At 37.2% G+C, this 25532-nt stretch overlaps 1 protein-coding gene across 11 annotated transcripts in view; it reads right to left on the bottom strand.

Moving 5' to 3' along the window:
- LOC148650533 (protocadherin alpha-C2-like) overlaps window positions 1–25532 on the bottom strand; it is a 167020-nt gene that overhangs the window by 97199 nt on the left and 44289 nt on the right. Inside the window, exon 1 of one of the 11 annotated variants that reach the window (XM_088604467.1) lies at window positions 8385–10876. The exons of 9 other annotated variants lie outside the window; for them this stretch is intronic. In XM_088604467.1, the coding sequence (XP_088460593.1) occupies window positions 8385–10766 (2382 nt within the window). In that variant the 5' untranslated portion in view covers window positions 10767–10876. Of the gene's footprint in view, window positions 1–1000; window positions 3513–8384; window positions 10877–25532 lie in introns of those variants that run through there. One more of the 11 variants, XM_088604466.1, reaches the window with a different exon arrangement.

Raw genomic sequence — 25532 nt, 5'->3', positions numbered from 1 at the left:
ATTACCAACGGATGTGATTGTATGTCATTTTCACTCAAATATTGCCTAGTTCTTAATTCCCCAGTACTTGTACTGATTCTGAAGAGATCAGTGCCTTTGGGTTCCACAATCTGATAAGACTGGAGAGCTTTGTATCCAGTTGGACATAGGATTAATACAAAATACCTGTTCTAAAAGTATTAAGTTTTTTAAAAAGCTACAATTTTAATAAATTGCTAATTGGTTAAAAGCATTCTTTAAACTAATTGCGGGAGAAGTGAAAATCTTCTAAAATACCCAACATCTAAAATGATTAATCTTGAAGGTGGGTACAAAAATATTAAAATATATTGGAAACTTGAAAGGAATAATCAACACAGAATCAGTACATACAATCAAGAAAGAAGAGCAGAACTGTGAGAAATCCCAGCGAAGAGGACTACAACATTGTGTCAAAAGCGACAGTCTTCAAGACTGTTCAAAATGGTGAAAAAAGTTATTTGTTTACCCGATCTGCCTGAATGTGCTTTATTGCAGCAGTGTAGCATGTACTGTACCACCTTCACCATTATAAACTACCACCCAAGACAGTGATAAGACACATTTCGTGGTCTGATTACAAACAGATAAGGTCTATCCTTGCACAATCAATTCAATTTCAATGCAAAAATGCTAAAAAGAGCAAAAACTGACAAGAATGAATTAATGTTTCTCCATTCTAAGTTAAGATTCCCTGGTTAGACGGACGGACGTTTTATATACCATAGTTAATTCAGATTAAATCAGATTGTGTCAGGAGGGCAAAAGTATTCAGAGACTAAATGAGAATTAAACTTTTGTTCAAACTTCCTTTTAGTTCATATTATTTAATGGTGGACATACAGTATGACAGTATATTATTCTGAGAATATACCAAAACAATCGATTGAAACACCCTGATATACAACCACGTGATTTAGTTTTACTATTCCTGTCGTTACAATTTGGCTCCAAAATAACATTATAAAAACAACGTGCTTACCTCTACGTTTTGAGAACCGATTTCATTTCGTTTCCATGAATCAGTTCCTTTAATACTAATAAGTTCCTCCTCGGGGGGCGGAAATGGTGCAGGGAAAACTACGACGTCACTTTTTAAGGTGTCTGAGCTGAAACACACGTCATACTGCTGAGTCGTTTTAGAATAAGACCAGCTGCCGTCGGGGTTTGCGGTGATGACTGGAGCGCTGTACCTGCTGAAACTGTCATTTGTCCTGTGACATCTTATAATGATTAAACTGAGGAGACTCAGCAGAAATATGACGGACACGGAAACAAGTGCTATGAGCAAATACAAATGTAAATCTGAAAAACTGCTCTCCGTCGCTGGCAGGTGCCTGAGTTCCAGCTGCATTTCCCCGGTGCTTTCAACAATGACGACATCAATGGACACTGTGGCTGACAGGGAGGGCTGTCCGTGGTCGGAAACCGAAATGACCAAAGGATGTGTTTTCAAGTCATTATCGCTCAGACGTCTCTTGGTTCTTATTTCCCCGGTGCTGGTGCTGATTTTGAATAAATCCGTTCTTTTGGGCTCAACGATGTGATAAGAAAGTAGCGCATTGTACCCAGAGTCGGCGTCTACAGCCCTGATCTTGGCCACGAAATAACCCGGTTCAGCAGAAAACGGAATGTTCTCGGTATTAACGGAGCCGTGATCAGAATAAGGAGGGAGAATCCCAGGACTGTTGTCGTTTTCATCAAGGATGTAAACGTTCACGGTCACGTTGCTGCTTTGTGGAGGGACACCTGAGTCAGTGGCTTGAATTTGAAACTGGAATGTTTTCGTGTCCTCATAATTAAATGACTGCATGCTGTAGATATCCCCACTAACGGAATTCACGTTTATTACAGTAGAAATAGGTACCCCCTTAGCAAAAATGTCCAACAAAGAATATGTTATTTGGGCATTTTCATTTAAATCCGGATCCAACGCGCTCACCGTGTATATAATAGCTCCTACTGGACTGTTCTCCTTCACGTACAATTGGAGAACAGGCTGTGCAAATCGTGGCGCATTGTCGTTCACATCCGAAACACGTACAACAACAACGCTGGTGTTGGACAGAGGCGGGGTCCCCTCATCTATTGCTGTGATAGAGACATTGTACTGAGAAGTGCTTTCACGGTCCAGTGGAGCGTTAACTACTAAAGAGTAATAGTTCTTGTAGTTCGCCTGCAGTTTAAAAGGAACGTCTCCAGCGACATAGCAATTGACATTTCCGTTTTTACCACCATCTTTATCTACGACAGTAATTAGAGCAATCGCCGTGCCAATACTAGCGTCCTCCTTCACAGTATCCAGAAGGGATGTTGTTGCTATTTCTGGGGCATTGTCATTAACGTCTGCGACTTCAACCAACACTTTGCAATGTGAGGCCATCGGCGGCTGGCCTTTGTCATTTGCTTCAGCACGGATTTCATACACACTATTTTGTTCATAATCAATTTTCCCTTTAACTGTAATTTCCCCGGAGCTGGGATCAATGTCGAACATATCCAAAACATTATCTTGCTCATGCTTACTAAAGGAGTAGACGATTTCGGAATTAATCCCTTCATCTAAGTCTGTTGCGTTCAGAGTTATAATAGGTGTTCCTTCAGGCACGTTTTCAACCACACGAACTTTATACAGAGGGCTGCTGAAAACCGGAGGATTGTCGTTTGTATCTAAAATATTCACTATGATCTCCGATGTTCCAGACCTTGCTGGATTTCCACCGTCTACAGCGGTCAGCAGCAGACGGATCACAGGCTGTTTCTCTCGATCTAATGTTTTCTGGAGCACTAATTCAGCGGACAAACTCTGTTCGCTACCTTTGTGTAAATCAAGGGAAAAATACTCGTTCGGACTGAGTTTATATGTATTTAAAGAGTTTTTCCCAACATCTGCATCATATGCACGTAACAGTGGAAAACGCATTCCTGGCAATGTTGATTCATAAACGTTTATAATTTGCGATTTCGTACGAAAGGAAGGTGAATTGTCGTTTATATCTAGAATTTTAATTTCCAAGCGATACAGATTCAAGGGAACATTGACAATGGCCTCTAAATTCACAGCGCAAGACAGAATATTCGGACACAGCTCCTCCCTGTCGATTCTATCATTTACATAGAGAATTCCAGTTTTTACATTTACCTCAAAATACTTCTTTTTGGATCCGGATACTAGCTGAAACATGCGCGACTCCAGTTCTTGAACACTGAGGTTTAAATCCTTCGCTAAATTTCCCACAAACGTCCCCTGGTTTACCTCCTCCGAAACGGTATAGGTTATTTGTCCAAAGCCCAGATCCCATAAGGAAAACAGCAGCACGACCATAAAATACATCAAAACAATTATTCTTTGGCGTGAAAAAAACATTTTTGCACTTGCACTTGCAGACGTACAAAGTCCAGTATGTCAAGCTACGCAATACGATTAACCATGAAGATATATTATGATCGCAGCAGAAAATATAAAACACAATATACGTCCTGTGATTCGGACTCACATCCTGCATCTTCTAACAAAGCCTTCTCTCTCTTTCAAACGAGGAGGAGCCCAGAGAAGCTGAATTTAATATCTCACTTTGTTAGTCAGCAGAGACACCGTGTGGATTTGCCTGGAACTTAAATACCCTCTTCAGTAAATGTCCGAATGCAGAATCGAAGCATTATTTGTAGAATATTTTACACAATACATTTAATATACGTTTTTAACATGATACACTCTGAAAGCCATCACATATGTAATACTCGCAGTTCAAATACTTTATACAAAGTGTCCAATTCAACTGTGAAAAAAATCAAATTGGTAGTTATAATGAAACCTGTTCATATACTGTATGGAACATAACATTAAAGAGGATTTAGAGGTGAACCCAAGCGAAACATATAGCGCTAATATAGACACAATATTATTACGCCCGAAACAGCACAAACTGAAGTCCATACTGTATAAATCAAAGACATTTCAAACATCTAGAAGAATCACTTCTAACTTCAGTTTGCCTTTAGTCTGCAAAGTCAATAACTAGCTACGGCATATCATGCGAAAACCTCAGAAGAAATGTTATATTTTCTAACCTGGATTATTGCATTAATTCATTAGTTATACCAGGTATTGCAGTAAAACACATTCCAAGGTGTTCATAATACTTATCATTGTTACTTATTATACAGTGACCATTTGATATCCACATACTGTAAATAAGCATATAGTGTATATACTGTATTCTGTGCTTACCTCAATATTCCTAGTCATTTCTGGATTCCTCTTACAGGTGTCAGTTCCGTTTAAACTAATAAGTTCTCCACTTGAAGTCGGTAAGGGTGCATTGAAAACCAACAAGTCACTCTTCAGTGTGTCTGAGCTGAAACACACGTCATACTGCTGTGTAGTTTTAGAGTACGACCAGCTGCCGTCGGGGTGCGTGGTGATCACTGGAGTGCTGTACTTGTCAAAAACGTCATTTGTCTTCTGGCATTTTATAATTATGAAACCAAGGAGACTGACTAAAAATACAACAGATACTGAGACTACAGCGATGAGCAAATACAGATTTAAGCCTGAAAAATTGTCATGTCTTCTCGGTACGTGCCTGAATTCCGTATGCACTTCAGACGCACTTTCAACAACCAGCACATCCAGGCTAACAGTAGATGATAAAGACGGTTCTCCATTATCGGTAATCAGTATCACCAAGGGATGAAGTTTTATGTCATTTTCACTCAAACGCCGCCTAGTTCTTATTTCCCCAGTACTTGTACTGATTTTGAAGAGGTCGGAGCCTTTGGGTTCTACAATGTGGTAAGACAACAGAGCGTTATACCCAGAATCGGCATCTACAGACCTTATTTTGGCCACAAAATAGCCTGGTTCAGCAGAATATGGAATATGTTCTGAATTCACGGAGCCGTGGTCAGAATACGGCGGGAGAACCCCGGGGCTGTTGTCATTTTCGTCAAGAATATAAACTTTCACGGTCACGTTACTGCTAAGGGGAGGGACTCCGGAGTCAGTGGCTTGAACTTGAAACTGGAACGTTTTAACTTCCTCGTGGTTAAATGACTGCATGCAGTAGATATCCCCACTATCAGAACCCACGCTTATCACGGTAGAAAGAGGCAGCATCTTCAGAGAATTCCCCAATAAAGTATACGTGATGTGAGCGTTTTCAGTTGAATCTGGATCAAACGCAGACAGGGTATAGATAGTAGTACCAACAGGGTTGTTTTCTTTAACATACACTTCAAGGACAGACTGTGGAAAGAACGGCGCGTTGTCGTTTACGTCTGAAACGCGTATAGTAATAACGGTGCTGGTTGAGAGAGGAGGAGTTCCATAATCTGTGGCTATTAATGTAACATTGTGCTGGGAGTTTTTTTCTCGGTCGAGATCTCCATCTAATACTAAAGAAAAATAATTGCTATAAGATGACTGCAGTTTAAAAGGGGATGCCCCATGTATAGTACATTGCACTTTTCCGTTATTGTCTCCATCCTTATCGGAAACGGTAATTAATGCAATCGCCGCCCCCTTTTTTGCATCTTCTTTGACGGAGTTAAGCAAAGAAGTCACTTTAATTTCTGGGGCGTTATCGTTCACATCTATGACTTCGACCAGCACTTTGCAGTGCGAAGCTAAAGGTGTGTGCCCTTTGTCTTGGGCCTCTACACGAATTTCATAAGCATTATTTTTTTCGAAATCCAACTCTCCTTTAACAGTAATCTCACCGGTACTTTGGTTAATGGTAAACGCATCTAGTACGCTTTGGTCTTCTTTACTAAAGAAATACAAGATCTCTCCATTAATGTCTTCATCCAAATCCGTAGCATTTAGTTTTGCTATAGCAGTTCCAAGTGATACGTTTTCAAAGACTCTGACCTTAACTACCGCACTACTGAAAACAGGAGCATTGTCGTTTGCATCCAATACATTTACAATAATCTCTGATGTTCCAGATCTAGGAGGTTTTCCTCCGTCCAAGGCAGTCAGTACTAGATGGATTACTGCCTGCTTCTCTCGGTCTAAAGCTTTCTGTAGCAGTAAATCAACAGACACACTTTGCTCACCTTCGGTATGCAAATCAATGCTGAAATAGTCATTTGGACTTAACTTATATGTTTTTACAGAGTTACTACCGACATCAGGATCGTATGCATTGCGCAATGGAAATCTAGCTCCCGGGAGAGTGGATTCAGCAATACGTATATGTCTAGACGCCTCCGAGAAAATTGGTGAATTGTCATTTATGTCTAGAATTTTTACTTCAATACGATATAAATTCAAAGGATGATTAACCACAGCTTCCAAACTCACAGAGCATGTGAGGCTGTTAGGACATAATTCCTCCCTATCTATTTTCTCAACAACATAGAGAATGCCAGTGTTTAAATTTACCTCAAAATACTTCTTCGTGGATCCAGAGACAATCTGAAACATACGCGACTGCAGCTCTTGGACTTTAAGATTTAAATCCTTTGCTATATTTCCAACAAACGCCCCATGGTCTACCTCTTCGGAAACAGAATATATAATTGGCCCAGTCACCACAATCCGAAAACAAAGCAACAGCAACAAAAAATAGAGAATCCTCGTGAATACACCTCTGTTGGATAAATTCATTGTTGTATAATCCTTCAGAAACGCATACGGTCCAGAATTAGCTGTACAAAGACTCTGCAAATAAAACATATATTTGCAAACGATCTCATCTTCCAAACAATCGTGCTCAATATTAGCAAAGCCAGGAAAGAACACCGTTTTTTCAAAGAGTAGGAGGAGCCCAGAGGAGCTTATACTGTATCAGATTTTTCTCCTTCTTAGTCGACAGAGACATCGTGTGGCTGAATAGGAAACCTTAACAAAGAGTAATTTTATGCTACCTTTGTTGTTGTTGTTTTATGTCTTGGTTTCTTAATAATAAATAGGTTTTTGAACACAAATGCTTGAACTGTGATAAAATAAAAAAACAATACGGCGTTTAGTGTCTTTGCAGTTATTGTCATGGTTAGTCCATATAAAGAATCAGTAATTTCTGGATAAAAATACGTCTATTTCTCTTTAACACGTGAGGCAGTTATCATTTCCGGTTTGCAAATCATACATATTTTACAGAAAGTAAGAGATGCATTAATATTATTATTGATAGCTATTTTTACATAATAATTCTGTGTGCACAACTTTAGCTATTTGATACAATTTAATAACAAAGAAAATTCATAAATATAGGACAAAGGTCTGCACACACCTGCTAAAAGTTATTGTCACGTATAAAATAAAAATTAAGTCACATAAAGACACATGTAAATCCTAAAATTAATGATCCATAATGGCTGGGCAGGCTATAAACACAAATGTTTTTTTATACGATATCTTTTACATTTCATCTTAGTGAGCTGCTTGTAAATATGGTTAGGATTTAAAAACCTTTGTGTTCTTATGCATAGTGCAAACTGACCGTTGGTCAGATACAGGAAATAAACCTTAGAAAAGTCACTCCATTCCCTTAAACTCCAGTGAAACATTTCCTAAGTCTATGAAATAAATGCGTCCAGAAATTCTACAAAATTATAAATGTTTTAGAGACGAAAACAGTGCATTTAAAACAATCAATAGAAAGTGCTTCTTTACCCAAAGTGTTGTATGAGTATGGAACAAGCTACAAAGATATATTCTGTTAAAGCCAATACCATGACTTCTTTAAAAAATGGCTGGATGATACCTTTGGCTTATTTAACCAGGAACTACAAAAAGGTTTAGACAGGCTGAATGGCTAACTCAGAATTGTACTATAATTTTGATATGTTCTTTTACTCAGGTGTCTAAATACTTATGCAATCAATATGTTTTAGACTTTTCTTTTTTTGTTTTTGATCACATTTCTTCTTTTGACCATAGAAATGTTCAATTAGCACATTCAAGGTTTGATTAAAATATTCCCTTTAAAATGTGTTTATCATTTGTTATTCATCACTGGAAGGGAGCGAATACTTTTGCAAGACACTGTACATGACTAATATGAGTAGAAAAAAAAACAGTTAAGCGAACAAAGACTAAACAAGTAGTACAAACCACAGACTGCTGAAATCATATTCATCATGTTCTGTTTCTCGTCTTCAACCACTAAATACCATTTACACATAAGTGAAAACCTTCACATTTCAGTTAATAGTTCAGTACCATGGACAGATCCTACACGAGGAGTCACACTCCCATCACAAATAATACAAAGCATATCAGAATACAAAACACTATCTGTCCTTAGACCTGAATTCTCTACACATTACTTACTACAGTATATATACACATAAGAAAGCGTGTATTAATTTCAGGAAAATACAAATACATAAAATGCAGTGCTTAGATTTGGTCTTACCTCTCCAGTTAGATTAACACAGTACTTCGAATTTCGTGAAGCCGTTGTCCCACTGTTGTTAATCTCGCCATTTGGAGAAGGAACGGTAACGTTAAAGCCCAAAATGTCACTCTTTAAAGTGTCGGAGTTGAAACACACATCATACTGCTGAGTTTTAGAGTAAGACCAGCTGCCGTCTGGATATGTGGTGATCATTTGAGTTCTGTATCGGTTGTCACTCCCATCGGCCTTGTGGCATTTTGTTAGTATGAAAATAAGAAGGCTCAAACAAAATATTACTGATACACAGGCAATGGCGATTATCAAATACAGATTTAAATCCGAAAACGTATCCTCCTTTTTCGGCACGTTTCTGAATTCCGACTGCATTTCAGCCGTGCTTTCAACAACCATTACATCAAGGGACACAGTAGCTGATAGGGACGGCTCTCCGTTGTCTTTGACCAAAAGTACTAAAGAGTGTAGCTTAATATCATTTTCACTCAAACGCCTCTTAGTTCTTATTTCTCCAGTATTCGTGCTAATTCTGAAAAGATCCGTTCCTTTGGGTTCTACAATGTGATACGAAAGCAGTGCGTTATAACCAGAATCGGCATCTACTGCCCTTACTTTAGCCACAAAATAACCCGCATCAGCAGAAAAGGGAATGTTCTCGGTATTGACGGAGCCGTGGTCAGAATAGGGTGGGAGAATTCCAGGACTGTTGTCATTTTCGTCAAGGATAAAAACGTTCACTGTCAGGTTACTGCTTAGTGGAGGGATTCCAGAGTCAGTGGCTTGAACTTGGAATTTTAAGTCTTTTATTTCTTCGTAGTTAAAAGACTTCATTGCATAGACTACGCCGGTTAAGGAGTTCACATTAAACAAAGAAGATATGGGGACACCATTAAGAGACGTTTGTAATAAGGAATATGTTACATGTGCATTTTCCTTTAAATCGGAGTCAGAAGCAGATACGGTATAGATAACCGAGCCAATAGGACTGTTCTCTTTTAAATAGATCTCAGTAACCGGGAAAGGGAAACGTGGCGCATTGTCGTTCACATCGGAAACCTGCACTGTGATAATCATGCTACCAGAAAGTTGAGGGTCTCCTTCATCTGTTGCCTTAACGGTAAGGTTATATTCCAAATCTCTTTCCCGGTCAAGAGCTCCGTCGAGAATTAAAGAATAATAGTTCTGAAAAGATGACTGAAGTTTGAAGGGAGTCATCCCAGACAGCTGGCAATGAACTATCCCATTCTTACCTCCATCCTTGTCTGAAACGGTCATTAGCGCAATCACAGTGCCCCTCTTAGCGTTTTCTTCCACTGGGCTCAGTAAAGATGTCACCGCAATCTCGGGAGCATTGTCATTCACATCAATGACCTCAACTAACAGTTTGCAGTGTCCAGTCAGAGGCATGTGACCTTTGTCTGCAGCTTGAACTCTAATTTCAAAGGCACTATATTCTTCGAAATCAATGTATCCTTTCACTTTCACCTCACCTGTGTGGGAGTCTATTTCAAATGTATCAACAATATTGTGCGAGTTGCGATTACTGAGAGAATATACGACCTCACCATTTGAACCTTCATCCAAGTCCGTCGCTTTGAGCTGTATTATTGTAATTCCTCGTGGCACATCTTCACGCACAGAAACCTTGTAAACCGACTGGTTAAAAACTGGAGAGTTGTCGTTGGCATCTAATACGTTAATCGCAATTAATAAATTTCCCGATTTTGGAGGAGTCCCACCGTCAACTGCTGTTAGTTCAAGTTGCACAAGCGGCTGTTTCTCCCGGTCTAATGACTTCTGTAACACTAACTCGGCGGATATAGTCTTATCATTATTTGTTTGCAAATCCAATGAGAAATGTTCGTTAGAACTGAGTGTGTATGTTCTAAGGGAGTTTGTACCCACATCTGCATCATACGCACTCTCTAGTGGAAAACGAGTACCAACAGGCACTAGCTCGGTAACATTGAGCCGTATGGAATTGGTTGGAAAGACAGGTGAATTATCATTTATATCTAATATATTAACCTTCACACGATACAGTAGCAATGGGTTATTAACAATGGCCTCTAAATTCACAGCGCAATTGACAAGGTCTGAACAGAGTTGCTCTCGGTCAATCCTTTCATTTACATACAGAAAGCCCGAATCTAAATTAAGATCGAAATATCTTTTCTTTGAACCCGAAACAATCCGAAATCCACGAGCATCCAGTTCTTTGACACTGAGGTTTATATCTTTAGCTAGATTTCCAACAGAAGTGCCTTGTTTTACCTCTTCGAAAACACTATAGACGATCTGGCCCGCAGTTAGGTTTCCAATCCAAAACAGTAAAATTAAAATACAACTAACTTGAGAATAATATCTTCGGTTCTGGAGAATCATTGTTACATTTAGACGCCTGTAACACTGTTGGTAAGTCAGGCACTGTTATTTCTGCAAAGGCCTCAGCAATCGCCTTGTAAATCCGTTAGAAAGGACGACAATAGACAATAGAATAGACATCACCTTTGCTCCTTAACTTGTCCAGTGTATAACCAGCATAGCTCCAAAATCCATTGACTTTCCAAAAACCTTCAATGTCGCCAAAAGGATATTCACCTATAAAACCGTGTTGATGTAAAAGAAATTCACACTGCATCCCAGCTTTTCGTGTACAGATCACTCCGCTCACAGACTGAAATATTTTCTAGCACATAACAACGAGTCTCATTCTGAGAAAAGGAGGGGCAATACTGATTTCATCTTGTTCCATCTAGTGGGCCAAGAGCGACACATGGTGGACAAATAAGAACGTCTCCCATCCATCGCATTTCGACAAAGAACAAGTGAAAAGCATAGTACATTATAATACCTTATCTTTGTACAGTATGTGTTCTATTCCTATATTATATTTCTATTCATGCAAAGCAAAGGTAAGTAAGTATGTTTCTAAAGAATGCTAAGTAATCAATTAAGACAGCGGTGCTGTCAACGAATTAAAAAAAATCAATGCAAATAATTTCAATAATCAATTAATTAACTGGAGCAGTTTAACACATTCAACCAGCTTGTCTGTTGGATGCTGAAAATTATGCCACCCCAATCCAAATCTAACATCCAGAAAAGTTAATTTCCTTAAAGGGATAGAGGTTTACTTTTTAAATTAAATACAGCAATGCAGCAGTGCAATGAGAACATTTTTAAGACTACAGCAGCACAGTAAGCATGTCTTTTTCATATATTTCTTCTATGACACTAATTTATTTAATTTATTCAAAGTCTGGACTTAAAATTCATATATGTCAAAAAACACCAGATAAACTGTTAGACGATAATTACTATAAGATTAAAGTGACACTAAGTGTATGTAGTTTTAATACACAATTACTTATACAGTAGGATAGGTGGAACATTATAACAAGTTCCTGTAGCATAATATTTACATAATTCCAATAGCAAGGACATGGCAACTGTTTGTTGTCCATGATAATTTTTGTGACACCAAATTTGAAGGAAAAACTAGATTCAGGTTACAATCTGACAGCAATACCAAAAATGGACATAATAGGAATACTGCTTCATGATAAGAATACTGCTAGATTATTTTGACAGTGTTTATGAGGATCCGTTTTTTTACATGAAGTACACTCCCTCAACCCCACACGTCCCACAGAAAAGATGTCCATAACCTGTGTCATTTGACTCGATGGCCTGTGTAAAAGACACAAGCTTATCACAAAGGTGAATGTATGGGCCTTTAAAGGCTGGGAACACACAAAAGTAAGGAAAACAGGTTCAATAACCCAAAACATATCACAAACTAGAAGCTGTGTATTTCTTGTGATGCTACTCACATGACAGTTCTGTTAAGACTCCTTATATTTCTCACATTTCTTCATTTAGAAATACATCTTTTCACAAAAGGTTCTATATTCAAAATACTTAGACATTTAAATACTGATAAGAGGAAGTGGGATTTAAAAGCCTTTTTGTCTAAATACACTGTTCATAATATTATGTACTAGGACTCATGAACTATACCTGTGTGACCATTAGTTCTACAGGCTTTTTATTCATAACCAGTGTCTGTTTAAAACATATGCCCCACTCACACTGTATCCAAGAAAAAATACTTTGTAATTCCTCAAAACAACAAAATCAATAAATATACAAAATCAGACTCAGCCTGCAACAGAGTCATTAGACCAAATTAAATCAATAAAGTAAGCATTACTGTAGATTGTACAATGGAATTCTGTAATCACCAGATTCATCCAGAAAACTTTAAACATGACTATATTTGGCTAAGACAAAAACTCTCTTCTAGAGCTGGGCTGACGATTTTACCAATTGTTCACAATTTAATATTGCTGCAGCTAAAACCATGGTTTTAGAAAATCAGTGGCTGTTCCCATGTATATAGTAGCCATGTGGACAGGAGCAACCGGGTGCGGATACCTTTCTCAAGGCTGCAATAAAAAAAATAGAGCTTTTCTGGACACTCCACTCAAAGCACAATTAATGGGGACTCCCCTTCACCACCACCAATGTGCAGCACCACCTGGACGATGCAACAGCACCCAAAGCACGCCAGAATGCACACCACACATCAGCTATCAGTGGGGAGGAGAGCAGAGTAATGAAGCCCGTTCATAGATGGGGATTATTAGGAGGCCATGATTGATAAAGGCCAGAGGGAAATTTGGCCAGGACACCCTTACTCTTTTTGAGAAATGCCCTGGGATTTTTAAGGACCACAGAGAGTCAGGAGCTCGGTTTTATGTCTCATCCGAAGGATAGCACCTTTTTACAGTATAGTGTCTCGTCACTATTAGACTATTAGACTTTCAGTGAGAAATCATGAGTCCTGACCCCTCCTCCCCAGCGCTATAAAGGACAGACCTAAAATTGTATACCAATCCATACAGGTGTGATTTTCTCTTTGCTTTTGTCACATGCATCACGGTTACTGTATACTAAATATGTAAGGAAACTGCAGAAGTGTGGCATTCTGTGCTAAATAGTAAAAGCATAGAAGTTTTATATTATTCTTAGCAAAACATACTTTAACTTTACTGATTCTGAGCCACTATGATATAACAGAGATAGAGATAGTGCCTATGAATCATGTAACCTGTCATATACTTTATGCTGAAAACCTGTGTGATATTCAGGATCTGAATTTTCAAATTTAGTCTCTCAAGACTGATAAGTTGCATTTGTGTTTAGTCACAGTATGTGCTTCAATGTAGTCAAAATGATGAGAAAAAAACACTTCCATCAAATTCTGTTTACCCTCTGAGACAGATAGCGGGCTCAGTTTCTTTCTTGACATCAATGCTTCCAGTACTACAAATGTTGCCATACAAAGATACATTCTGGCTTCAGTCCTTACAAACTGCAGTTATTTGAATATGCATGTAAACTGCAAGATTGCGGACCATGTATAAATTGCACAAAATGTGATTGTACCTGTAACTGCAATATAAGAATAAATAAATCAAATTAGATTCCTCCCACAATGCAGTTTTATTTCCACACTAAAACAAAGTATTTGTTATTGCATGGGTTTTAAGCATTAACTTTGAATTGTTTTTTTGAATATGAGAACATAAGAAAAGTTACAAATGTAAGGAGAGCATTAATAAAAATCTAACCAATTTCATTAAAACTGTTTTTTGTGGTTGGAGGACAATCAGTCGGTGTACATGAGTTAAGCAATCAGAGCTTTATCAAAGTGTACCCAGTACGAAGAGTTATTGTCTGGATTTTCACCTTCCCCAGCTCCTGCTAAATGAGTCCTCACAAGTCTGTTTTTGCAGAGACCTGATTTTGTTGAGATACCCACTTAGCACACCGGAATATTCATAGAAATGTAAATAGGTAAAAATGTGTTTTGAAACTGCAATGGTGAGAATTACACATCAAATAAAAGAAAAAAACAAGAAAGAAATTGCTGATGATATAAATGACCTGGAAGCTGAATAGTGCTTGCCTTCAAACATTGCTTATACTGTATTTGTCTGTATGGTGGTGACAGGAAAATAACATTTATTTCTTGCTTGCATGCTATTCAATCCATTCTTGCATTCTCCTATGAGCAAACCATGTCTATCCCTTGACTGCAAAGATGTAGATACTTTGTTTTCACAATAAATTCTTTTCAAGGATAGAAATAACAAAGATAGTTTTTTTTTTCCATTGCTAATAACGTAAACAGCACAGACACAACTGTATATCACTTTAATATACTCATAACCATTACAATATTGCTCCCCTGAAACATCTACCCATGTTTCAACTAAAACAAATCTTAAAGAACATCTTAAAGTCTTTATCCAATCCATATCTAATTCTAAGTTCTAGAATACTAATCATGTTTATTATAAAGAAAACAACTATACTGTATCCCACAAACAGCTATAGATATAGAATAACTTGCTATATATTGTACAAGACATTCAGAGCTTGGTGCCTCTATAAGTAGTTCCTGCATCTTAATTTCCCTCAAAACACAAGGATACTAAATTTAAAGAGGTAGCTCACTGTATGCATTGTTGTATTTCCTCTCCCACATGCCTTTCATTTAAATATATTGCATGTTTTTCTAACAATTTACTGTATGTTTATCACACCTCTCAATGAAAATGCCAACTACTGTACATTTTTTGTCAGTATATGTCAGCAGTGCATTTATCTTACAGTACAAAAGTGCAATCACTATCAACAAACATGCCCCCTCATTGTCCAATGCATTGGGCCTTAAGTCTTAGGTCTTTGCATTTTCCAAAAGTTAAAAAAGCAAAAATGCATCACCTAATCTTTCAGTCAAAATACATTCTGTGAAGCTGTTGAGGAGCTGCAGATTTTTCTATACACACCAGCCAACCCTTCTGTGTACCTACACTCACAACCATATGAACCAATAGATACTAATCAGATTGAGTAAAGAGTGAGTCAGTGGGTTAGGCATAATGTGATGAATCTGAAACCCTGAAGCAATTTTGCTGGATAGAGAATATAGGCCAAGAATATTGTAGTCTTGTAAGTAATTTGTTCAGCAGATTTATATTCAGACATTTTGCTGCAGTAAGACAATAAGTAAGTGCTGGGCTTTTTATCTGATCAAAAGCATTAATTCATACGAGGAAAAGACTGACCAGTCATGCTTCACATAATCTCAAATGACAACATAAGTAAAGAAAGAAAGGAGGAAAATATCTACAAGCTAAACACAGTTATTTTGAAATTAAAATTACTTATTGAGGCTTGTATTGGCTTCCCTCAAATGTATACATATGGAGAGATACCATTCAGAGATTAAACAATGCATACACCTGTATTAAATGCACAAAGAATCACAAACAAAAATCAGGATCACTATGTTCAGTATCAGAACAGCAAGAAAATGTAGAAACACAGTAATACAATGGGTTTTTATATATAATAAATGTACAATAAAAAATTAGTCATGGGACTGTAATTCACACAGTTACAGCTGATGCATGATGTGTGGGCAACATCTGACACAAATAGATAACAATATAATTATCATACTAAAAGGGGTAAATAATCACAAAATTCATTGCTGTGTCAGGAGCAGCAAAATAAAGCTCAAGTGGTAAGATTAAAGACTACAAAAACAGCAGAAAAACATTACAAACAGAAATTAGAATTATTCAAAAATGACATAAAGGTTAGGTATTCTTAGAAGCAAAGTATAGCTAGATAGATAAATGATAAGTTTAAGTAATCAGGAATTAACAGAATGCTGACTTTCAACTGTGAAAACTTCCATTGAACAGAAGACATCTGTTCAACTTATTAATATAGAGATGATGCAAGGTGATGCTCATCTGAGAGACAGCCTAAAGCAGTTTTTGTTTTTCGCAAAGCAAAGTTTTCCAAAATACCTACAGTAGGATGTATACCACACAGAGAAAACTAAAGGATTGCGTGTTAGCTTTATCCTGAATAATCTTTGGAAACATCCAAAAAAATGCTTCTTCTAACCATATAAATGCTTAATTTGTTTAATTGCATAGAAGATTTGATGAGTAATGAGCAATCAGTACCAGCCACAAAATAATACCCTTCATGGCAGTTTAATTGTGTGGGTGAAACACCCATTCTCAACTTTACCCACCAATTTAAAAAACAAGAAATTTAAAGCATGATTTCTTAGGCCAAGGCCTGAAGACTCACGTACCTTCTGGTTCACGTTTGAGCTGAGCATTCAGTTACATAACTGAAGCTCTTAATGAAAAGCTACTGTAATGGAATTAATTTGAATTTCATTAATTGCTTTCAGTTGCTGAACATGCCGGAAGTTTTCGTTTAACTGTTGTGTTTCATAAGTAACTCAATATCGTCAGACTTTGAATTTTGTACAATACTTTCCAAGGAAGCAGCTTTGTACCTGATAGAGGGATTCATTCAGTGAATTATTGAGAATGGCTGGAACAAAAACCAGCAGGTGTGTGTGACCCAGGGGAATGACTGAAATACTAGATGCACTGGAAGTATGAAACTGACAGCAAGTTTCAGGCTCAAGTTCGGATCTGAACTGCCACTTGTACTATTCATGCTACTACTGTCTTTTCAGTACCAACACTGTCTCAAAAAGCCTCGAGCCAAAATTTGATCATGGTACAATGACATTATCACCAATTGCATCGTGTAAGTGACATCACTTTGGAAATACAGCAATATTCAGGTACTATCAACCTGACAATTTAAAAAGCAATGTGCAGTCGAACTATAGTTTATTGCTTTTCTATTAAAAAAAATACATTTTGGGATGTCATTGTACTTACTGTATAAGTTCATTATTTTTCTAATCAAATCAAAACTGCTAGGAAGAAAGCAGAAAGACATTAGGCTGATTTAATAAAAGTTTACAAATTAGTGTGTTAAGCTGCACACCTAATAAGATTTTGCACATTGTAAATAAAGTATTCACTTTTCTATATATTTCGTGAATACTGCTTTTCACTACCACCCCTTCTCTTTAGCTTACATGCTTTTCAACACATAAATCGTAGTAATGTATAATCATAACAAATATAATGCTGGATGATCTTTTTTGAGGGAAGCAGGGAGAGTCCAATGTTATGAAAGGAAGATTATCATATCTTTAAAAATGATATAGATAACAGAAAATATAAAACAAACATACTGGAAGCACACACATATACATTTGCTTGCAAAATGGCATTTATTTAAACAGTGTTATCTGGTGTTGCACAGCATACAATAAGTCATAGTACAGTTCAGTAAAGATTTGAAATTAGTTTTATTTTGTTATGAAAATTGCCCTTTTACAGAAAATACCCAAGAAGACACTCATAAGGTGTATAACCACAGAGCTCTGAATCCCAGAGGTTTTTCAGGATGTTTTAAAGTCTGAGTACAAGTCCGGTCACTCTCTGTTATTACCACAAATGGGTGTTTAAAAGTGATCATTGCATATACATTCAGACCACAGAATACAAAATATTTCCACATATGGCACAATGCCTATTTCTGAAAAGGTTATCCTTGCCTTTCAGTTATTCTTGAAATGTCACATACAACGGGTGTCTGTAATTACAAATGCACTCAGGCTAGGTCAGGAATGAACCCAGGTCAGGTCACGTTCTAAAGTGTAATACTTAAGACATTCCTGAAACTGATAGCACAATTTTAAGATGAAGAATTATATAACCTGGTGACTATGTCTTTTTCATTGACACACAAACATAACTAAGAATTTACCAAGGAGATGTCATGCAGATAAAAAGAGACAGCAAAGAAGAATTTTGTATCAACATAACTTGAAACTTTATAGACATATTCAGATACAGAGCTTTAAAATAAATCTACAACTAACTACTGCAACAAATTGCATTATCAGGAAAATTTTATCAGGATTTATCAGCATTATCAGGATTGTTCTTGTAGGAGGAGTAAGAGTACATACTGATGTTGTACTCTGTACAAACATGACATAGGTAAATTCACTATGCTGATTAAAATATGTAATCAACAGCACTGATCAACTACTGTGAAAGTCACATGCTAATAGTATGTGTGGCCACAACAGGAAGCAAATCAAGTTGACACATACTTTGTACCAGGCTGTGTGGTGTTATGTGGGATTGTGTCCCATTTGTATTGTAGAGCTTGGATATGAAAGTTAACTGGTCTCTGAGGCTTAGAAGCAATACATCATCCTACCTTAATTCACAGATAGTCAGTGAGGCATAAGTCTGGCAAGTAGGACATCCTCAGCATAACTGTTAGATTTGCATAGTGCAAGAAAGTTGGAGTTACATGAGAAACTACTGTATATCATTATAGTCTTGCTGGAATGTTTTCATATAGAGATTAGCCAGCAGGAGGAGCAGCCAGTGAGATCCTAGATCTAAATCAATGTGGAATTACAGTATGAAGGCAGGCTACTAGAATCAGCCACTATAAGTTCTGTAGCAAGCTGTGTAGCAAAGAGACACCCCAGTCTAGCCCTTCACATAGACCTGTCCCCTGACCAACCTGTTATAAACAATGATAAGCATGATTCTGTATATCAGCACCATAATCACCGACTTCCATTGGTGTATTCTCAACAAAACCTTCATCCTTCACTAAAAGGACTTGGCTTTAAAGCTGGAGAGTCCACTAAGAGATAACTTAGTACAAGCTCCAACATATCAATTACAGTAAGGAAAAAAGGAACTAACATTTCCTGCTTCTGTAGTTGTTTTTCTTCCATGACTTTTGCAAGACTTTACTTTTACGTTCCTTGACAGGTTTCACATGTTAATATCATCTCAGTGTCTGTGCCCAATCACTTCTAACACTAATGAGGTGATTTAATGCTTACACCTGGGTGTTTTTAACTGTTGTATATCATGAAGGAGCAGCTAATTAAATGATGCAAAACACATTTAGTCTATAACCAAAATCCCACTATACACAATTTCTTAAACTTAAAGTGAGAATAACTGAGAAATGTATTTTGATGCTGAATGACCTTTGGTTTAAGGCCTTAAAAGACTGAAGCAAACTTTTGAATCTGAGATATTAAAGGCTGTCAGGAAATCTTAACACAGCTTGAAACAATGCACACAGCTTTCAAGTGCTAATTAAAAATTGAAACTATGTCAGAATTAATTTTTCAAACCGTGCACAAAGAGCTTTTAGATCAGCTGAAACATATGATAACACGATGAAAATCCCTTGCCATATCATTAGAACTAACTTAGATTCCAGCATCTTTGGCTCATTATTATACATTTATAAATTCCAAGATATTCCACAGCAGTCCAGTAGGTCTTATTTTTGGGCATAGCACATATCTTTAAAAATATTTTGTAATTTTAACTAATTTGAACTAAAATAATTACTAATAAATGCTGAATGTCAATGTGGGTTTCAAAGGTGTACAGTAAATGAACTGTAATCCTACAGCTTGCTTTTTCAGCTCATATGTTTTCTAATTTAATTTGTGTTACAGTCATGTTAGTATTCAGAACAAAATGTATTTTGCATAAGGAAAATCCTAAATGATCACTATCTTTTTTATTAGTGGCAGTTAATCTAAGTAGATGAGCGTCTCACCACTGCAGGGCCTCAGAGACTGATTTTCAAAATCAAAGACTGGCCTGATAATACAAAAGGACGCAAAAGGAATCCACAAACGAGAGAAAAGGATGAGAACCTTGTGCTTCTGGTCAAGGTCTGATTTTAATATACATAATGCAAATCACAATTTTCTGATGCGACAGTAATGAATAGAAACAATTATTCATCATGCAAGAAAGATCCTGTTTCATTCTGAGAGATATACAGTAAGTAAATCTATACCTACTGTATGGTGCTGTTAAAACAAATTATAAATTACTTCTGTTTTATCAAAAAAATATCACATACATCCTTTCTATGAATTAAGATATTAACTTATAAAGGGGTCATGTTTCAATAGATAATCTAATTTAAAAAAATGTATTTTATTTTTTCATGTTCTATATACCAAAGGTTGTCATGCCTTTTTGGTGACTTGCATCTTGTTTCTTAGTGAAATAACACCACAGGAAACACCAAGTATTACTTGTACTAGAAAAATAGTTATGATATATATATATACCTGCTATAAACCTCTGTTATATTTATTCTGAATGTGCAGTGCAGTTCTTTCTACATTGAATTTTGATAAGTATATTGGTGTGGTAATCATTAAAAAAATGCTGAGCTCCTGAAAACCTCAATGATCACTGGGATATTTTTAACATGAGATGTAAATTATAGAAACACAAAGATTCAAATGGCTATTTTTGATGAATGCCTTATTACCAGTATCTCACTCACATTCAGTACTTTCCAATACTGTTTCCTCTCATTCACTGGGGCCACGTTTGTTCTGAAGGTAGTTTTGCTGGATTAGCAAATCTTCAGTAAAATGACTTAAAGGAGTATCAGCAACAGAGAATCAAATTAAACACATAACAGTCTTAACACAAAATGGAAAAACACTGCAAAACCCAATATGGCCTAATAAAGCTGAAGAACACCTTCAAAATCCTAGACCTTCAGACAACCCACAGAGAATAAATTCTTAAAAAGTTTGAATTTTGTTTTCTATGAAACTTTTTTTGACAACCTTTACCAAAAGATATCTAGTTAGGTTTCTAACAGATTACCAAACTATACCAACACATGTGAACAGATCCAGACCACCTTTAAGGAGTGTAACAGCCCAGTATTTAGTGTCTTAACTTTTAACTTTAAAGGCCTACTAACTATGTGGACCTCATGGGTAAACCTTTTCGGCCACATTATATTACAAGTCTTTGCATGAATTCTTTTCCCTAATTTATCATATTAAATCCATTAAACCAGCACATAACAGAGCACATAATAAAAAGCAAAATGAATTAGAATGATGCAAAGACTTAATAGGCGATATTAATTTAATGAATTATAAGTTACCGGAAACCATATATCATGGGTGATCAATATCCTAAGTGTTACAGATTTACTTTGCTAAGAATAAGAATGATCTTTAGTAAGGGTTTTCAATCTTCTGCAATGTCATTTTTCTGACAGTCTCAATTGAGGAGCTCTCCGAGGGGTGGGGGAGGGGGAGCCCATTAACATGACATCATTCGGCTGTGTAGCAAGGATGGGGGATGGAGAGAGAGTCAAAATGCTCACTTCATGCACAGCATCACTTCCTCCACTTGTACTTATGAAAGAAGACATGTTCATCCAGTGAAAACCCCTTAAGGCCTAGTAACGTAATGTGAATGGCTTAATAAGAGCACTGTGCTTCCAAAAGCTGCTGTAGCTCGAATTTGCCAGCCACTGTTTATTTAGGTTATACAAACTATTATTTTGCTCTAATAAAACATTTTATTTTTTCTCCCTTTCACACACAATTCACACAATTTGTAGGCTGTCAAGGTACATTCCATACAGGCTGACTCAAAAGAAAATCTATAATCCAAAGAGTTTGGTCTCTGTCTACTAAATAACATTTTCGGGAAGCAAAGAGATTTTGTAAAGATAAAAAAAACATGAAAATATTTTGTTTCTCAATGACTTACAGAAATGTATTACGAGGTTTAACTTAAAGGATGTGCCTGGGTATTAGCTAATAGGATCATCACAGATTACTAGACAGCAAGTGACTTAGGAAAATGTGGTTATCAAAACAGAGTGCATTAGCCTTTCAGCCACTCCTGCAGTGCAAACGATTCCCATATTGTATTAATACATGAATAACATGGTATTCATAATCCTAAGAGTCATTAAATCATAATATTTATCTAATATCAGTATAACTACTGCATATTTGTATATAAAGTTAGAGCTTTAGGTAACTGAGAAGTGTATCTTTGATTTAAGATAAAGTTTGTGACACTTGGAAGAGTAAACACTTCTAGCTTCAAAGTAGAGAGGATGTTTGCTGAGGCCTGGGGGGTCCCTTCAGCAAAAACAATTGTAAAATGTACCTTGGTATATCTAGGTAAGTTATGAGTTAATGATTGTCAATGAGGAGCACAGAAACACACAGTGAAAGATCAAGAAAGGAGGAGAGACAAGTGTCTGGAGGAGTTGGAATGGGAAGCTTGCGTCAGGTGAGAGCCCCTATTCAATGATCATCCAAACAAAACCTGACTGGAGCTAAGTATTTGAACCTTGTTAGAGAGAGTTTAGAGTGTTTTAGGGAACGTGGGTTTCTAGGGTAAAAGATACCGTGGTGAGATACCGTGGTAACGTCTTTCCTGCTTAGGATGCATTTTCTAGAATAGGGAGATGGGTTCCCATTCATTTTGTGGTATCCATGGTGCAGGTAGAGAGGTTTAACTGCAGGTTGCGCTGCATTTATTGAGAAGGCAGCTTATGTGTTATATGGCCTCTGTAGGCATTAAGAGTTCCATGCTTAGTAGAAGTCTGTGTTTTTTTTGGGTGATTAGAATGTTAGGCCTCTGAAAGGCCTTGTTTGTAAATACAGTACATAGAGTAATTTGTGTGTTGTATGTTCTGTTGTGTGTAGTGTAGTTTGTGTCCTGTCATTGTAATAAGCATTTATGTAACCAAGTGTGCCTGGATTATTACTCTTCTCACCAAAGCTGTGGCAGAGAACAAATTAATTCATATAATTAGCTCGGGTATATTATAGAGAAATCACTTACAAGTTGGGGGTTAGGAATAATTACTTTACTTATTGACTAAACCGCTCAGTCAAATCCTAATTTTTACGATTTTCATAACAATATACTTCATATACTGAAAATTCAGAATACTGTATGAATATCAGTATAAGTACTTAAACTTACACATGACATTTTGCAATATCCTGTACTTATTCAATTCCATTAGCATTCACACAGACCTTGCATACACAGCATCAAAGACTGAATCTTAAACAGCTCCAAAATAGCAACAGAAGTGAAGACGAAAAATTATCAAATTAGCTTTCACTAGATGAAAGAGTTAGTCTTCTGTAAATAATCTGTGCCGTTCAAAACATACTGCTGAATTGTCTTTTGACCAGTGAGCATTATAAAAGCTGGACAAGGCAAAGCTGACCAACTATGCTGCCTTTTAATAATTTGGAGTATTCAGTAAAGAGCAACTGACTATTCGGAATATGGTAGCGTCCCGCTCCCAGAAGCAGGATGCTTGGGAGCCCGAGCACCCGAGCTTGACTATTCAAATATGCAGACTCTACAAAATAGCGGTGTGTGTGTGTGTCGGCCGGGGGAGGGGGGGATTGCTTTATCAGCATGACCAATGAGTAAAATCAGTGTTGCCAAAGCAAAACAAATACAATTAACATAAACAAATCTACATACATTTGCAATACAGACACACCAAGCTCACTGCTCCTCAGGCTGTGTCAGGAGGTCACATACTGGGCTGCCGATTCAACTGAGTTCCCTCCTCCCTCTCCCGTATGAATTGGGGAGTTGTTGTGATTCTGGCAGGCGTGGGAATTCTGGGATTAGATTTGTACATTTGGGGAAGAATGTGTCTCTAATCCCAGAATATTTGTCACAGTGCAGTAGGTACAGTTTGTTTCTCTCTCTCGCTCCTAACCCCTATGCCTTGGCGGTTGCTGCCGTGACTCTCTCTCCCTTCCTCGTCTCCTGCCTGCCTCCCCTGTCTGAGTGACTAGCACGCCCGCGTACCTGACAAGGACAAAGAACCTAGAGACGCTGCAGTGCGAGTCTCTTGTCTCCCTTGAGGTCCCAGTCAAGGCAGCAGGTAGCCTGGCCCTGTTCATTACCCGAGAGAACTACTGTATTACCTCAGAGATCTGTGGAGAGGAGGGAGGGAGGAAGCAGAAAATCTGTGTGAAATAGACGGCATAGGACCGTATCTCAAGAAGGTGTGAAAATCATGTTAAAGTAAAGAATGGGATTTGCACCGGTACAAGATAAATTGTTGCTATGTAACTGTTACCGTGTCAAAACTAATTGAGATGTGATCATATATACTGTTTTAAGTATGTGTATTAATGTAAACCTTTCTATTTTGTGATTCCCTGTATTTATTTGTGAAAAGAAAATACAGTTCTTAAAAATCGAAATCGCCGCTTGTGCAAAGGGAAACTAGGGGGATCGCTTCAATATTTTATACGCTTTGAAAGCAGTGTATTCAAATCATTACAGCAGTTTCACGATCTTGAAAAAAAATCGATCAAGGAAATTGATCAAGGGGGAAAAAAAGAGCAACGGGGCATTAAACATGCTTTAAATTAAAAAGTATCCTCCTTCTTTTTTTTTCAAAGCACGCGTCCAGGCAGCGAGAGGCTTGTTCCTCTCTCAAACATATACATAATTTATCTCAGCTGAAAAGCAACTCCAGGGAAAACCGTGCCGCACGTAAACCCACACACGACAGCCAAGCTGAATCACCACCAGCGCCGCAGGCATCCACCGACACTGCCGCCCGAGCTGAGGAGATCAAAGCCCTATCTTGTCTTCCAGGGACTGTCGATAAATTTACCGCTATCACTGCTATTCTTATATGATAATAACCAGGGGAAAAATACCCTCCAATAAATAAGTCTTACACCTTTAGAATATCACTGAACTTAAAATAGAAATCTAATTTTAATACCTGAATATTAAATTATGCTTATTCTGCAGAGGTTAGAGTGGGGAGCTGCATCCGCGTACGAGCTGATTAGGAGGGTTAGACAGACACTCATTTCAGCTCTGATGCCTTATCTCACCCTTCTCACCCGTAATGTTGTGTTGTTTTCTTCTTTAACCTCTACTTTATTATTATTATTATTATTATTATTATTATTATTATTATTATTATTATTATTATTATTATTATTATTATTGCTGCTGCTGCTCAACTCAGTTACTGCTGTTGATGAAAACACACACTTCGAAATGTATTGAAATCGCTTATGATGGGGTTATGACAATGAATAACGGGCTAATTGTGACAGTGAATGAAATACCGTAAGCCAAATCAGCAGTACAACACAACACAAATACAACAGCTTCGCATTTACAAGATGAATACGCATGATAGTGAAATAGAAAATAAAAAACGAAAAGGGTCTTCGTCCTGACCTGGGCAAACAATGCGAAACCACAGTCGTTAAACCAAGCAAATCGAGTTCTATCGTCTCCAAGTTATTAAAAGTACCTGTACGCAAAT

The sequence above is a fragment of the Lepisosteus platostomus genome, chromosome 13 (genome assembly GCF_059453375.1).
Source record: "Lepisosteus platostomus isolate fLepPlt1 chromosome 13, fLepPlt1.hap1, whole genome shotgun sequence".
NCBI classification, from domain to species: domain Eukaryota; kingdom Metazoa; phylum Chordata; class Actinopteri; order Semionotiformes; family Lepisosteidae; genus Lepisosteus; species Lepisosteus platostomus.
This window is presented reverse-complemented; position numbering and strand designations above follow the sequence as displayed.